Source organism: Mytilus edulis, chromosome 2 (genome assembly GCF_963676685.1).
Source record: "Mytilus edulis chromosome 2, xbMytEdul2.2, whole genome shotgun sequence".
Classification (NCBI taxonomy): domain Eukaryota; kingdom Metazoa; phylum Mollusca; class Bivalvia; order Mytilida; family Mytilidae; genus Mytilus; species Mytilus edulis.
In genome coordinates, this window is record NC_092345.1 from 90,379,393 (window position 1) to 90,396,085 (window position 16,693).

Sequence of the window (16,693 nt, forward strand, 5' to 3'; positions counted from 1 at the left end):
TAAATAAAAAAAAGCATTTCGGATGCACGAAATTTGAAATGTCTTATTTCATTGTCAACAGTTGCATGCTTTTTTCACCTTTTTTTATTTTTATTTCCACAGTATATATCTTGGTCAAAGAATAATTTCAGCTGAAATTAGTACCAAATGAGCAGAACATGTAAGTGATTTTTACTCCTCCTTTCAAGAGCATATTGCCAATGAATCAAATATTAATATCAATATATTATGAGTCCTTGAGACAGTTAACAACACTAAGAAACAAGATCTGTAATTTATTCTTTGAAGGAAACACATTCCTTCCATAAATCAAGAGTTATTATTTTCATTATAAGTTTCTTCTGCAGCGTTTCTCCTTCCTTTCAGTGTTTTTTTTCCAAATCTGTTATTGATTCTTAACATAAATTGCCTTTTTCATTTCCTGCAACGGTAGCATCTGAGTCTGAGAGAGAACACTCACGACAGTATCTGTAAGGCTATAATTTCAACGTTTTCTCGTACAACCAGCACGATCTACTTTTACAATCTAAACAATCGAACTGACAAGTGCGTGTTCGACAATAGCATACTTAATATCTACATGATCCATTATATAAATATAGAAAGATGTGGTATATAAAAAAACGAGATTATTATGTATGTTAATTTTCACTTCTTTTAAATTGTTAGATGCCCAAATATTACATATATGCCCTGTTTCCTACATGTAATATTTCATCTATCTATATGAAAAACGTTTTAAATTGTTTTTTTTTGTATCTTTCAGATAACCATGTTTAGCAGTAATGATTATTTTTCCGTGATCCTGGTATTCGTAATGCCATCTTCAATACTTAATTTTTCGTTTTTGTACATCATACTAACAAGACAGCATCTTCAGACGGTTCCAAATCTGTACCTAATATCTATTTTGATAGCAAACATTATTTCGGCAATATCGGTATCTGTACAAATGTCAGTTTACATATTTTCTCCCGAAACAGAAAATGTTTACTTTTTTTGTTCAATTATGGAATTCATTGACAAATGTTTGCATGTAGCTACTTCAGGATGTTTAGCTTGCATGGCCAATGAACGATTCAAATACTTTGTAAAGACAACTACATATATACCTAGTCACAGCGACACAAAAAAATCACTCATCTTAATATGGTTTATATCAGTTTTGTACTGTATTTTATCGTTTCTACTTATTTACATGGTTGGACGAACGTCTTTGTCAGTAGACACTAGCTCGTCATGTGACCACCAGCTCAATGTAGGCGATATTATAATTTTTACTCTAGACTTGATTGGTATTCAAATAACAACTGTGGTATTTTTTGTTATACAGTATGCACGAATAATCAAAAAGCTATGGTGCAATCCATACTCAAATATCATTCTTCACTACAAAAGAAAGAAGTCCGTGTACATGCTTCTTGGTATATCTATAGCAACATGGTGTCTGATGGCAATCGTTGACATTGCGAAAAAAGTAAACATGTTTTCCATTGTCACCAAAGTTGAATTTGTCATCCTACTCATACAAACACTTAGTTTATTTGTTCTTCCGGTTGTATATATTATTTTCTCTGAACAAACAAAACGTGAGTATAGGAGTATGCTAAAGCTCTGTACGTCTAACAGAGTAGAGAATGCCCCGATATGTGACCCAAATACATTCTTTGACCCCAATGAGCAGTACTTTTCCGAAATGTAATTAGGATTGGTCATCTCAAGAGAATAAATGTAATTGGATTGGTCATCTCAAGAAAATAAATGTAAATTTCTTCTTTATAAGACATGAACTGGTGGTACATCTATGGATAATTAAGTTTGAATCAAGAGTCTAGTAAGGGATATGTTCGTGTATATCCTAGACAACAGACGGAATGGGCTCTTGATATATCTCCTGTACAATAACATAAGATTGCTATAAAAAACTGTTCCTTCTATTTTTTTTAACCTGTTTGGATTCTTCTCATTTAAATAAATGTATATGTTTGTATTTTTTTGTGGTATCAATGAAAAGGATACCATATTGTACGTTTATTCCCTGTTTGTTTGGTCATAATTGTTGTTGAAAGTGTCAACAACACTTTGATAACAGCTTCAATCTTAATGACTATGTATTTTTTGGCGAAACTGGGCTATTGCAATTGTAGGTGAACGGATTATCTGAACCATGTATGCCAATAAACTTTATAAAAATACCAATTTTTGTTTTATTTCTTGTGTATTTATTTTTAAAGCTGAATTCTCTTGATGTTTGATGATCGACCGTGGTATACAAATATTACCCAGGCAGCTTGTTTCGCAGGGGAGTCCTCCATTGACTATGCATGGTGTGTAAATACGCAGCTTTTTTACTAACCCCATCATGCTTTGGTTTGCAGTTATAGAATATCTATAACATAGAAGACGATAAATCTGCTCAAGTGTCGTAACCAAAAACCTCGGTCTTCTTTTCCTTAAATGTGACCTCGACAAAGGGACTTATCACTCGGGATTTTATTTAACTAAGCCACATGACGGATGCCACATGTGAAGCAGTATCCACTTACTCTTCTAGCACACCTGAGATCACACTTTTTTTGTAGAGTCTTTACTTTTAAATGCGGAATTTTGTAGAATTGGTTGTCTTTTCGTTGTCTTTTCGTTTTTTGTCATGGTGTCGTCAGTGTGTCCTCGACCAATGAGTTTTTTGCCATGGTGTCGTCAGTGTGTCCTCGACCACTGAGGTTTTTTTTTTGCCATGGTGTCGTCAGTGTGTCCTCGACCAATGAGTTTTTTGCCATGATGTCGTCAGTGTGTCCTCGACCAATGAGTTTGAGCTCTATTTGTTATCTTCCGATTCTTTTTTTGAAGTGGAAGTGATCGCTATCATATGCACAATATGCAAAACGCAACATGAGTACTAGTAATAAAAGTAAAAGGAAAGGAAAACAGCATGTATATGGGTTCATCCAATCAGGAAAATAGATATGTACTAACAATTAAAACATTTCCTACAATGCAAACTGCAACGAACATTAGGACGTAAATACAACTTTACTTTCAGACACTCACTCTAAAATACAACTGTAAAACGTATTACAATAAACTGCTGAAAGTACAATATTCACTTTAAACAGTTGACTTCTAATTCATAACAATATCTTATATGCGCAATCTTTCATAGAAAGAAATTTACGTCACAGCAATAACTTAACTGTGAATTATAATGTAGATGCATGTATATATAGTTCAGTAAATTAAACATGTATACGTCTTATCAATATAAATCTGTTAGATGTCACGATTTTAGTCCAAGTTCCATCAGGAGGGATTACCATGATAGTTGTTTCCTACTGCACAAACTATTAAGATTGACAATAAATTCAAGCGCGTCCACTAAAATCTATATTACAGTATAGTACACCACATAAAATAAAAATATGCTTATATCGAGATTGAATTGATAACGATTCACCCTTCTTGACCCCAAGGACATATTGATAACTAGCAGTACGCAAAAGGTTATACACTACATTATACACTTCTATTCAAGATGTGGCATTGGCTCTATATTGTGTTAGCAATCAGTTTGTCTGAGGGTAAGTTAATTATGGAAGGCCGAAACCTCAATTTTCAAAGAATTGATTAAAGTCTACTTTTATCTTATTCTCTTTGAAAAATGAGAGTGAGTACTTATTTTCACTTTATCAAATTCCGTCGTACCATTTAGTTACAAATCAATATCGAAATTGACATTCTTGTATACGGCCTACATGTACAGAGCATAGAATAAACCAGAACATTTACCTACATGTTCATAAGATGATAATGTTCAAAGTCTCATCAATCATTCAAACATTGTCAAATGGTTCTGGTGGTACCGTTTTATTAGTTGCATACTTCCGTTGAGCATGACCTACAAAAACAGATGTCAACAATAACAACTTGTTAGGTTTAAATGTGTTTTATGCATTTATTTCAATACTAATCATCAATTTCTTCGTCTGTTGAAACCTTTACGATTTTTTCTCAGTGCCGTTTTGTTTTTATAAAGGGACTAACTACTAACCGTGTATGAAATAAGCCCCGCCTTCCTTCTAACCTAATTTGAAATATACACGGTCTGTACGCGGATGCTTTTAACCAATCACATTCCTAGAAATGTGTAGGAGGTAGGATAAGGTCATTTATACATGGCAGTAATGTACTATTCCTACAAAGTATAGACAGATATCAGAAATAGGGGATGCGGTATGTACATAGTGTCAAATCATTTGCGCAAAAATCGACAAATCTATCTAGCTAAAAAGCTTGAAAATCAACACATAATGACAAAAATCCAAACAGAGGATCCAGAAAAAGTTGTTCGAAAGAGAGATTAATACTCTTGTAAGCGTTTCAGGTCAATATTGCAATTAAATAGGATCAATTGCACATAATGACAAACAATTTGCAAATTAAAGAAAACTTTCGAGTATACAGTCCTAATTAGCGACCACAAGTGGTTGTTATGTTTTAGTATGGATTCGATGAGAACTATAAAAAATAAATGTCGAATCAAAATTGCGATAAATAAGTTACATGAAAAAATTGGTTGATTATATAGGGAATCACTGAAGCACGAATGGAGCGGGATCCCCCCTTATGAAAAGTTCTATATACACAGATCATATACAATTTGTGATCTGAATCCTCATAATCGAAAACAATCATAGCGGCTAATGCACAATCATAGCAAAAAGCAAGAGCGACATTTAGAATTCACATTTTTTTTTATCAATAACACAGCATATATCAATGTAATTTTTCTCATTATTTATTGTGGGCGATATAGTATATTGATTAAGCCAGCCTCTATACCCTTGTTGTTTTGCTTGGTTCTATGATGCTCACAGACAAGATAATGTTTACTGATATTTACACATTTCTGCATCATATATGAATGTGAGTTCCTAACTGCAGTCCTAACTATTTCGAACCATTTCACTGATTTTTTAATTCCTCGAAAAAAGTTTCTGTGAAACTGCAGACCTATGAATGACTTGCATTCACGGTTCAACAAACTTTCGATACCTATACTTTGGCACTGCACAAGGTATTGTTTTTCTCTGACTGTTAATGACGTCTTTACACTAAATCCATTGGAAGTTGTTTGTGAACTGATTAATATGTTTGTTTTAGATACATGGTTATGTAGTTGTTATTGCCTGCTATTACACCCATATCTGTACTTTCGTGTTTGTTTTAGGGGTTTAATGTGCTTAGTATCAATCTAATGAGTTTATCCCACTTCAACAGTTTTTTATAGAGTGTTATTATATCGTAATGCTACACAACTGTCCAAAGTACAACTATGAATTTTAGGGGGAGGATTTGGCGCCAGTAAACATGTTCAACCCCGCCACATTCTATATGTGCTGTCACAAAGTTAGGAACCTGTTATTCATATTTGTTTTCGTTCCTTGTTTTGTACATAAATCAAGTTTTCTCACATCAATAGTTTCACATTTGTTATTTCGGGCATTTTATAGATTACTATGCGGTTTATGTTTTCATTGCTGACGATCTTACCGTTAACTATAGTTGTTAACTTCTATGTCATTTAGTCCCTGGTGAAGAGTTGTTTTATTGGCAAACATCTTCATATTTTTACACTTTTATTAAATTTCACTGGTTACAGGTATATTAGCACAAAATGGTACCTGTGGAGTACAAGTCATAAAACCACACCAACATAGTAGCACGTCACGTGTATCGCGCATTGTTGGAGGTAGAGAGTCTATACCACATAGCTGGCCTTGGATGGTATGTTTATTATTCCGATTTCCAGGAAACATAAGTTATTCAATCTATCCGATCGGTACTGATTGTCGAATCGTCCAAGATACTGCTGAATATTTTGCACATATATGTCATTAACAACACAAACCTTTTAACTCTATACTACGTTTTGGAAGCTATATAATTCTGTTGCGAGCATCAACACAAATAGGACTAAATGGTGGTACATCCTGGAATAAAGTTGACCTTTGGTGGATTTTTCTGTTATAATTAAGTTTTTATTTGTACAGCAGGAGAATCCACATCAATACGTCTTTATTCGAAGATGTACCACCAAACTGTCTCAGTTTTACCTATGACATTGCCGAAGCATATGATATTAGGTTAAGCTTTGTTTGGATACTAACTATAGGTTAAAATAAGTCTGAAATCAATTTTAGAAAACATGAACCGCGTTTCTTTAATCAAGTTTAAGTACTAGTACACTCGTAAAAAATAATGCTTGGAAACAAACAAAAAATTAAAAGAGTAAAAACTAAAAGTACCAACAAACAAAAGCCTTTGCAATAAGAAGATTGTATTTGAAACGCTTGCAGTTGATGAACTGTTAAAGCATTTTTAAAATTCTGCCATGAAACGAATAAAAGTGAACAGGAAAAGATGCCATTGGGAAACATATTTGTTCGAGCTTGGGATTAGTTCTAGCTCAAACACTCCAAACGAACAGAAATCAATCAAATTACATACAAAAAGGTATATTGCAAAAAAAGGCAAAATATACTAAGGGGATATTTAAAACTCAAAAATTCAAAGAAAAACTATCAGCGCAATGGCAACATAACAACAAATAATGAATGCAAAATGACTTTTATTGCAGGTACTGCTTAGATTTAGAACAGCTACAATAACCTGCGGAGGATCGCTCGTTAGAGGTGCAGATGGAAATATTGTAATCGTTACAGCAGCACATTGTGTCGATGGGTATCTATATTTTAACGTTATCAGAATACACAACTTAAAAGGGATTTAACATAACTAGCATGTCATAAAAGGTACAGAACGATCTATAGGCCAATCGTTCTGTAAATACGGAAGAATTATTTCAGTGAACGTGCAAAAATCGTGCACAAATCGTTTTATACATATGAAATTATTTGTGTCATGAACAATGAAAATGGTTTACTCAAATTAATGTTGATTGTTTTTTTATTTCTGAAAAGAAATTTTCAATTACTAAATGAAATATGAAAATACTTTAACATTACCCCTCTAAAATACTTGACGTTCTTGTTGCTCAAGTTCAAAATAATTCATTATGTTTTGAAATGAAAACACTCAATATGTAATTTTCAAGGCTATTATCGTCGTTATAAAAGCGATGCTTGCTATAGATACATTGTAGCGTTGTCGTTTTTTGTATGGATTCGTGTTTGTCAATGTGTTATTTTGAGGTAGCGTAAATTACGTAAAATCCATGTTCAAATGGCACAAAGAAAACAAACCACAACTCAAAGTTTCAATTCAAATCACTATGTAATCTGTTAAATGTATATCAGTTTGACATAATAAAACAGTTGAACAATAATCCTAATTCACTAACACAATATTACTCTCAAGTCTTCTAGCTTACAATTTCAACTCTATATATATTCTCTCTCTGAACTCTCTCGCATCCCTTATATACATAATTACAGGCGGTACCCCGACGGTTCCAAAGATGGGGAACCGGGCGGTTCTGAAGATACCGGGCGGTACCTCAACGGTTCTAAAGAATGGCTACCGGGCGGTACGCTGACAGTTTCAAAGATGGGGTACCGTGCGGTTCTTAAGATACCGGGCGGTGAATTTTGAATGAATTAGATACCGTTCAAATAAATAAAAATACTGGGCATTGCCCTATAGAAATGTAATTTAACCAAAAAATATTAATAAAAATATATGTTACATAAAAATAAATCATACTGTCAAACTAAAATCGCTACACATTATAAATCCTTATCCATAAGTACTGTCTTATCCAGAATTTCATCAGTATAAAATACCAAACAATGAAAACAGATTAGTTTTATAACCATAACTGGCAATTAGCTATCTTTTTTCAAGAAGTGAAAAGGTGGTTTATAATGTTTTAGTTATGTGTAAACACCACAGACCTCAGATAAATAATAATGATACGGATTGTAATAAATTATAAGATTATGATTTTTCATATCATACCATACATGCCTTTATACACCCAAATATAACAGCTTGTAGTGTACCTGAATCAAGTAGGACTATACATGTATCTATATCATATGTTGTTCGTTCTTGTTTGTCTTTGTTTGCATGCTGTTTATTTCCTGATGAGTTGGGTGTTTGAGAGTGATGGTGTGTGTTGAAAAGTGTGATATTCGTGTACTTATTATTATTATTAGTCGATTATCCCTTTAAGGCAATTTTAAACCGCATGAAGAGCAAACTAGTCGACAAATCGCCATATGCAAAAAGTACGTACTTGTACCATAATTAAATGGAATAAGGATGCAAATGCTCCTTGTTATAAAAAATGTGGGTATGGCAGTGTTTTCATCAGCTAGTTTTTATTTCCAAATCAATATCATATATATGCATAATTTCCAACAGACAATACAACTAGATCTAAATGTAAAGGTCACTTCATGAATCCTGCTTACCATCTGAGCTCACAAATATCATCTTTGTATATAGATTTTCGAAAGAGTGTGTAAGATTACAAACATCCTCACATTCTGACGAATTTTTATATTAGTTCAGTAAGATGTCATTGATAAGGTAGATTAAAGATGTAATAATTGCTTATTACCATTCTGTAATTATCAATGAAATATTTTTCCCAGTGCAACAAATCCTGCAGACTGGAAAGCGGATGTTGGGGTTCACTCACGCGCTTCCATGGAGCCAAATCAAAAAGAATATGGTATTCAAGAAATAATTCAAAATCCTGGATTTAATTTTCAATTTCTGGACGATGACGTTGCAATTTTGAAAACGGCCTGGCCTATTGAATTGAACGACTATGTACAACCAATCTGCATGACGACTGAAAATTCTGAACTTAAGGTTGGACAAGAATGTGTTGTTATGGGATGGGGAGCTGATGTTCAAGGTAAATTTGTAACGATAAATGTATGTAGATAATAATGAAGTGAATAACGGTAATAGATTTTCTTAATATAGCAAAGGTTCATCAGAAGGAATTGAAAACTATGGTCATGTCTTTGAAACTGCTGCAAAAGTTATCAAAGGTACCAGGGTTATAATTTAGTACGCCAGACGCTCATATCAAAATATTTATAAAGCTAAACAAGTAAAACGTTGTGACAAATACAGCTAAGGCAAACCTATTAACTTGCAAAATTGAGAAGAAAGGTAGCAAGTAGACATTCTTATTAAAACCCTTTCTATATATAACGCCTCGTTTGTCTCGTACTCGCCTTCAGTGTGAAGAGTCGAAGTTCGAATGACTTACTAATCGGTTTTATCCCCATTTCCGTTAAGCACGTGGTGCTTCGAATATTTTGGAGTGAAGTAAAAGACTAGATTGATCGGATATATATTACTGCTGTAATCTATTAGTTCTCAAGCGCATTCAATGCTTTGGTACAATCATGCTTCATACAATAATGTTCTTAAATTGTCTGTTGATTTATAAATAATTAAGAAGTAAGGTTCCATATCCTTCAGGAATTAAACCTTAAGTATTGGCTATTAATTTAGGTCTGCTTTTGTCATACAGTTCTTCACGGGGTACTTATAACGATGATGAGTCTATGTACATCGTTGGCTTGCAAATACTTGGCGTTGATCTATTCGAATGGAGGTTAATCCAGAAAAGATTTTTATATGCATGAATTTACAAAGTGTTATGTTCATCTTTTAGTGTGTCTATAATACTGATTTATACGTATTACCTGATTCAATATTAATGCCTGATGCAAATGTTCTCCATCCTACATGTTATTACATTTCAATAGCTTTTAATTATTACACTGATTTTATAACCAATTATATTTAATGCACTTATCAAAATAAAGTAGATTACATCCGGTTATACGGCAAATATGTTTCATGGCTTCATAAATATTCCACATATCCGGATAAGGACATATTAGGCATGAAAAATAGTTTTGAATATTGTCGGCTATTTATAACACTTTGTGATGGCTGACAGGTGCAATAAAAGGAAATAAAATATTCAGGTGTGTGATTATGAATACAAATATTGGAAAATCACTTAAGATGGCGTATGGTGTATCAATTGGCTATTGTCTAGAAACATCTCAAAAAGCTGTAACTTAGTCAATGGCTTATTAATTTTTAAAAATATGCAGTCATTTTTTCAAGACCCATTTGGAATGTCTTGTTGATGAAGTGTAGTGTACAGAGTAGAAAAATCACAACTATGAACACAATTCAAAGGATGTTTAAAACACGTTATGTATCTTGTATAATTCATATACTCCAAAAGTAATTAATTCCATTGCATACTATTCATTATAAAATGTATTAGTAAGTTCTTTGATAATAGTAGTCGTTACATGGAACTAGTTTACAAGGCAAACAGAAAACTAACTAATTCGGATGTATTTGAAGTTTACCTCTAATCCTAGAAATGATCGTACAATAAAAAAATTCTAGTAATAAATGTTGGAAATATTTTTGAAGTGTGACATATCCATAATATTCCTGACATTATTTTGAACACATAGGAATAAAGCGAATTTTATCAGATGATATATGTGTTGACCAATGTTTACAATAAGAAGAAAGAACAAAGTTATAGGTCTGACTACAGTCTTATAAACATTCTTCGAAGTATTAAGGATTTTCTACCCAAGGAATAGATTACATAAGCTGTATTTGGCGAATCCATTTCGGTATTATTGGTCTTCTGTGATATTCAACTTTTTTTTGAAGCGTCATTGATAAGTATTTGATAAACCTGGTATCTTTGGCGAATTATTTTCTAATATTTTTTTAAGGATGTAATGTTTAAACTACAGATTTTCATCAACTTTCGAAAATTCAGTCTTTTAGTCATGATGTTTCGGTTTTTTTTCTTCGAAATAATCATTGACCCTTAAGTAACTTCTAACATGCTTAGACCGTGTTATTCACCAATGCATTCACCTCAGGTTTTCATCCTTGTTTTACTCTCAATGACATGAGCTTGTATCGATGAACCTAAAAAGGGTACACATCATTACTGATGACTATTTAACTTTCAAATAGTTTATAGTGGCATAAGATGTTGTAGATAGTCAATGAAAATAACACTGCAGTACGCAAAATGATATTTTTCTCTAACCCGTTTTGAAATTCAACTTTCTGTGAAGCATCTGTTCTAAATCGTGTGATCAGTTTCAATTGATTTGTAATTTTGATAATTCTGTTGGTAATATTACTGGTATATAATATGTATCTATATTTCTATCGCGTCTAATGTATAATGATTTCATTCTTGTATTTAATGATGTATATCTTAAGTTTCTTTTACCAAAATATTCCTGGAAATAGTATTGTTATTTTTTTTCGTTTAAGGGGGATCACCAGTTGATAGGCTTCATGAAGTTTACAAGCCTATAATCGCTGACGTTGACTGTGGAAATGCATTAAGTGTATTTGGTTATAATAACAATTCGATGTTGTGTGCTGGAAATTTGGTGACGGGTGGAGTTGATGCATGTAGTGTACGTATTTTATTTTTATATATTAATTCTTCTTTAAATTAAGCGCAAGCAATAATAAGTATGGAATAAAGTGGTACGAGAAAAAAAGGGAAATTACATAAATTGTTTTTTATGAAATTGCATAGCGGTCTGATTTATTGAATGAGAAAACCTAAATATAGGTGTTGTAGGCAATTTATTTAGGTTTTCCGAGAATATTGCTGTCTGATCTAGTACGGGTTATAATTTGGATCATGTCACACCAAGGTTTTAATTCCATGTTTAAAGGTAATATTATATATAACATATAATTGCCATGTCCGTAATAGGTAGCAGAAGTTACTGAAGTAAAGTGACAATCGAAAGTCGAAGAGTCACCGATAAAACGATTAAAAATCTGTAAAACCAGACTATCAACCACTACAAAGAAAAAAAAAACCAAATGAGCAACACGAACCCACAAAAATCTGGAATGATCTCCGGTGCTCCGACAGGGTAAGCAAGTCATGCTCCACAAATGACACCCGTCGGGTTACTCATGGTAAGTACATAATTTGTGCTAGATCTCATTCAATGAGGATTGGATTGTGACTACGACAATTGTAATATACCCTTGTTCATTTGTTACAAAAACAACCTACAACGGAATGTAGCATCAGCTTACTATTAGGCGGCAGATAACTTTAAAGAAAATCACGTTATGAAACACAAGCTCTGGGATATTGTATCAACTGGAAGATTTATATACTCCATATACATGCGCTGTTAAAATTTTGTACATAAAGAGGAAAAGTTTCTAATTTGAAACCTGAAATCATCTCTTTTGTGGTAAAATGTTTAGTTTACTACTGACCCCTATTGACAAATTAAGTCAAGACATGATTGTATATATACACCTGGAAAAAAGTATTGCAACACCAAATTGAAATTGAATTAAAAAAAACACTCATTATTTTTTTGTGATATAATTTGGTAAAATAGAACTAGTTAAACATTATTTAAGTATCACCTGAGTTTAATCAATAAATATCGACTCGATAAGTTTTTATCTGCACATGCAGCTACTGTACCCGTAAACAGCAAAAAAGATGTTTTGATCCTCATTGTTTTCAACACTTTAAATAAACAAGTTTTTTAAATTATGTGATTGACACCTTATAATGGGTCCTTGACAACTCTTAACTGCAGCAAGATGGCAGATTATCAGCATAAGAGAAGCAGGGATGTCGCTGTAACAACTGCACGCATTGTTGGTCATCACCATTCCACTATAGTCGTTTTGAGAATAAAAATCAGGCAATAAACGCTGTAAAAGACCTTCCGAGATAATGAAGACCCCCTATACCATTTGCTAGAGAAAATCAAGCATAATGAAGGTTGGTCAGAAGGAAACCCATTGCATACAAGACAATCCTAAAAAGAGAGTGGTGGCCATACAAGAGCCTTTTAACAAGAACTGTTCGAGATCAACTCATCGCTACTGGTTACCGTGCGATAATACCATTTCGGAGACCTTTGCTAACGAACAGACTTACAGTTTTCCGTATCCAATGTAGTGCAGAGCTCGCCAAAGTTGGAAATAAGCATCGTAGAGGAAGATCCAATGTTCAAATGGAATTTGGTTCATCTTCCTTGGCCCGATCGTAGCCCGGCTTTGAACCATATTGAGCTTATATGGGACACTATTGGGCGGAAAGTGAACGAAATGACACCCCAGTTCAAACACAACATGAAATAAACAATTCCCTTCATCAGAAATGGTTGCTGCTACCTTAGCAACAAATTAGTCGATTTATGGCAGGAATCAGAAGACGTTAAGATGCGGTTATCCGTTTGAATGGAGGCTGCGCACAAAGTACTAATTCTTTGGCGTATAACGATCAACCATGATGTGAACAGTCATCTGAAGATTAATTTTGAAATGTCTGACATTGTAAAGTTCGACTACAGTGAAAGTTGTAAAATGCGTTTTTTTGTACAAAAAACACTTCATTTTGTTATTAAAATTGTGGTTATATAAATCATTTTTTTTTTAAAACATTTTTTGTTCGTTTCAATGCCAATGTTATCATGAACTATGTTTCAATAATATTATACGCATATTTTATTATATTCCATCCAAAAAAAGAGGCTGATTTTTCAAATTTTAAAAAATCAAGGTGTTGCAATACTTTTTTCCATGTGTATATATGATGCACAGTGTTATAATCGACATTGAACCAGTAAAAGGAATACAAATATAGAATACAGTCTCGGTTGAATATAATAAACTCCCTTTGTATACCTGCATCTATTTGCCCTTCATGGTGGGCTCTTAATGAAAGACCAATTAATTATAATTGATATGGACATGATTATAAATCAACTGTTTACAATCCTTTGAGTTTTTCAAAAGTTTCTACGCCAGGAATAGATCACCCAATCTAGATTTTGCAAAATCTTTTGGAAATTTAGGTCCTTAATGCTCTTCACCTACGTACACTTGAACCAATGCTTTCCCTATTATTGGTTATCCATTTTTTGATGGTGATGTTCACTTGTCACCATCTTATTGTGTTTATATATATATATATCAACTTGTTCGATTCGCTCTTGTATGTAACAGCGTGTTTGATTTCAACGAGTGATATCTCTGCTGGAGGATTTTTACACCAGGGTTTTCGATATCACAGACTGGTCGAGACATTTGCTGGATTTTATCATCGGTACAAGGACATCATTCATAAATATAAATCAACCTGCAAACATCTTATACGTTTAGGTGTTTCACATCCAGTGTTTTGTGGTAGTGTTCTTTACAGGTCACAAACATGTTGGCATTCACATCAAAAGCTAACCAAACCTTTACACACTTATTCGGAAAGGATATGGTTACGATAGGTCATTAAGGATCGCATATTTTGGTATCAATATTGATTCACGCATAGGGTCTTTGCATCGGAGATAAACATATTTGTTCAAAGGCCAGTAGTTGGTATGATACGGGTTATGTTCTTCTCATATATTTACAGTATGAAAACTAGTAGAATATAAATCGATTTATGAATTTCGAACACCGGTATACTACTGTTGCCTTTATTTATAATTGTATGATACACCCCTAATAGGAGGGATTGTACTAGATTTTCATATGAAGAAGACATGTTTTTTCAATCAGTTTCATGAAGGTTTGGAGCTGGCATGTCAGTAACTGCTAGTAGTCCTTTGTTAGTTTATGTATCATTGTCATTTTTCTAAATTTCTTTTGTTACCTATTATGACATCGGACTCGGGTGTGAGATATTCTTGCTGCATTGAAGACCCGTTGGTGGCCTTCGGCTGTTGTCTGCTCTTTGGTCGGGTTGTTTCTACTAAAGTGTCACTTTAATAATGCCCGATTTCCATTCTCATTAAAAAAAAAAAATAATAGATTATTAAATATTCACGTTTTTGCTTCTTTTTCAGTTTGATTCTGGTGTACCATTTGCATGTAAAAATACCAATGGACAATGGGAATTAGTTGGTCTGTATATAGCAAAATATTTTAACAGATTTAAATGAACATAGTTAATTATACAAGTTCACACGTTTCTTATAAGGGATATATATAAGACATGATAATTCTAAATTATAAGGGCAGTTCTTTCACGATGTTTAAGAAGCTTGAAGAGCGAAAACACATTTATAACTAGCCATAATAATCGCATACGTTTTATTTATAAACACAGTGATTTTTAATTAATTGTCCCTTTTTATCAGTGAAATTAATAATTTCATAATTATTTAATAACATTCATTTAGTAGAAGTATAAACAAACATTAAAACAAAAACATCGCACTTTCGGTATATTGTATTTCGATTGGACGAGTATGAATCAGATGTTATCCTTACAGTGGACAAATGAATGATGAAGGTGTATTCAAAGTAATTTAATGGGAAATCATACGTTTATTATAGAGTTGATGATGACTTTGAATTCGGGTGTTTTGAAAAATATGAACCAGCGACATAAAATGGAAGTCTTTCTTAATGGAAGTCTTTCTTAATTCATAATATAAAAAATAAACCACTATATAACATATATCAAAAATAATTATTACATGTTATACTAGGAACACACTGTTATACATGAGATACTTTACTATTACATCTTTATAAAGAGTCGTTGATTGTAAACAAAACGAAAAAAAATCAAGGTCAATGAATAGGCTGACGTCTCAGAAACGATTAAACACTTTTAACACATATGTTAATTATTTTGAACAACTTCAGCTGGATATTATATTCTAATGTGAGAAAATATAATATAACTAGTATATATATATCATATCAGGTCGAATTATTCTGTTATTAGTATTACACGATGTTTTAGTCGGTATCGGTCAAATGTCTCTCAGATTACAGTTTTCTCTGTTTTAATTTCAGGTATAAGTAGTTGGGGATTTGGATGTGCACAACCAGGATACCCAGGTGTATACACTGAGGTTTACACGTTCCTGCAATGGATTCATGATAATACACATACTTCAGTTGGGGGACCAATCGTTGGATAACTCAAAAATAAACAGAAAATTGAAGAAAAAAAACATTTCTTGATTCTACATAATCGAAGATTTTATGTTTTTTTTAATCTTGAGAAGAAGATCTTTTCATTAAAGTTAGATAACGGAATTCGGATTTTGTATGCATCTATATATCGCTGAACTGCATTTGAACATAGAGAACAAATAGTAATAAATGTAGCATGTATTCTACATAAAAAGAGATGCAATCAACAAAAAAGTTCTAAAGATATATCTATGAAGGTATAGATGTTATAGACAACGTAAATTTTTCACTTAAAATTACGATGGCCAAGTAATCCGTTCACAAGTTAACAAACACATTTGATATTGCTGAACATTTCTGGTTTGATGATATGAAACACAAAGGTTACTGAAAAAGCCAACCATACATCAGACAGAACACTGTGGATTCATTATTAATCGATGAATACCATTTTTCGTGGGTTTCGTGGGTACCGGTGAAGCACAAATTTAAATGTTCAACGGAATACAAACTTATATAAAGTTGAATCCAGACTTCGACAGAACCACGAAATAACATATCCACGAAAATGCAAAGTTTCTGCAATCCACGAAAAGTGGTACACACGAAAATAAATGAATCCACAGTATATCAATAGGCAGAAATAACTTTTAACAAACATCCTGACTTTAAGGCCATATTAAGGTGTAATACCACCAAATCATGGTACGTCACA

The 16,693-nt window shown here is 32.9% G+C and overlaps 1 protein-coding gene across 1 annotated transcript; it reads left to right on the plus strand.

The window, feature by feature from the left end:
• The first annotated feature begins 3,448 nt into the window (after positions 1-3,448).
• On the plus strand, positions 3,449-16,101 carry LOC139513385 (vitellin-degrading protease-like). Its single transcript, XM_071301802.1, has 7 exons — positions 3,449-3,578; positions 5,660-5,784; positions 6,638-6,741; positions 8,619-8,887; positions 11,323-11,471; positions 14,895-14,952; positions 15,856-16,101. Exons 1-7 carry the CDS (start codon positions 3,533-3,535, stop codon positions 15,981-15,983), a joined length of 879 nt encoding a protein of 292 aa, XP_071157903.1. The 5' UTR covers positions 3,449-3,532; the 3' UTR covers positions 15,984-16,101.
• Positions 16,102-16,693: the final 592 nt, after the last annotated feature.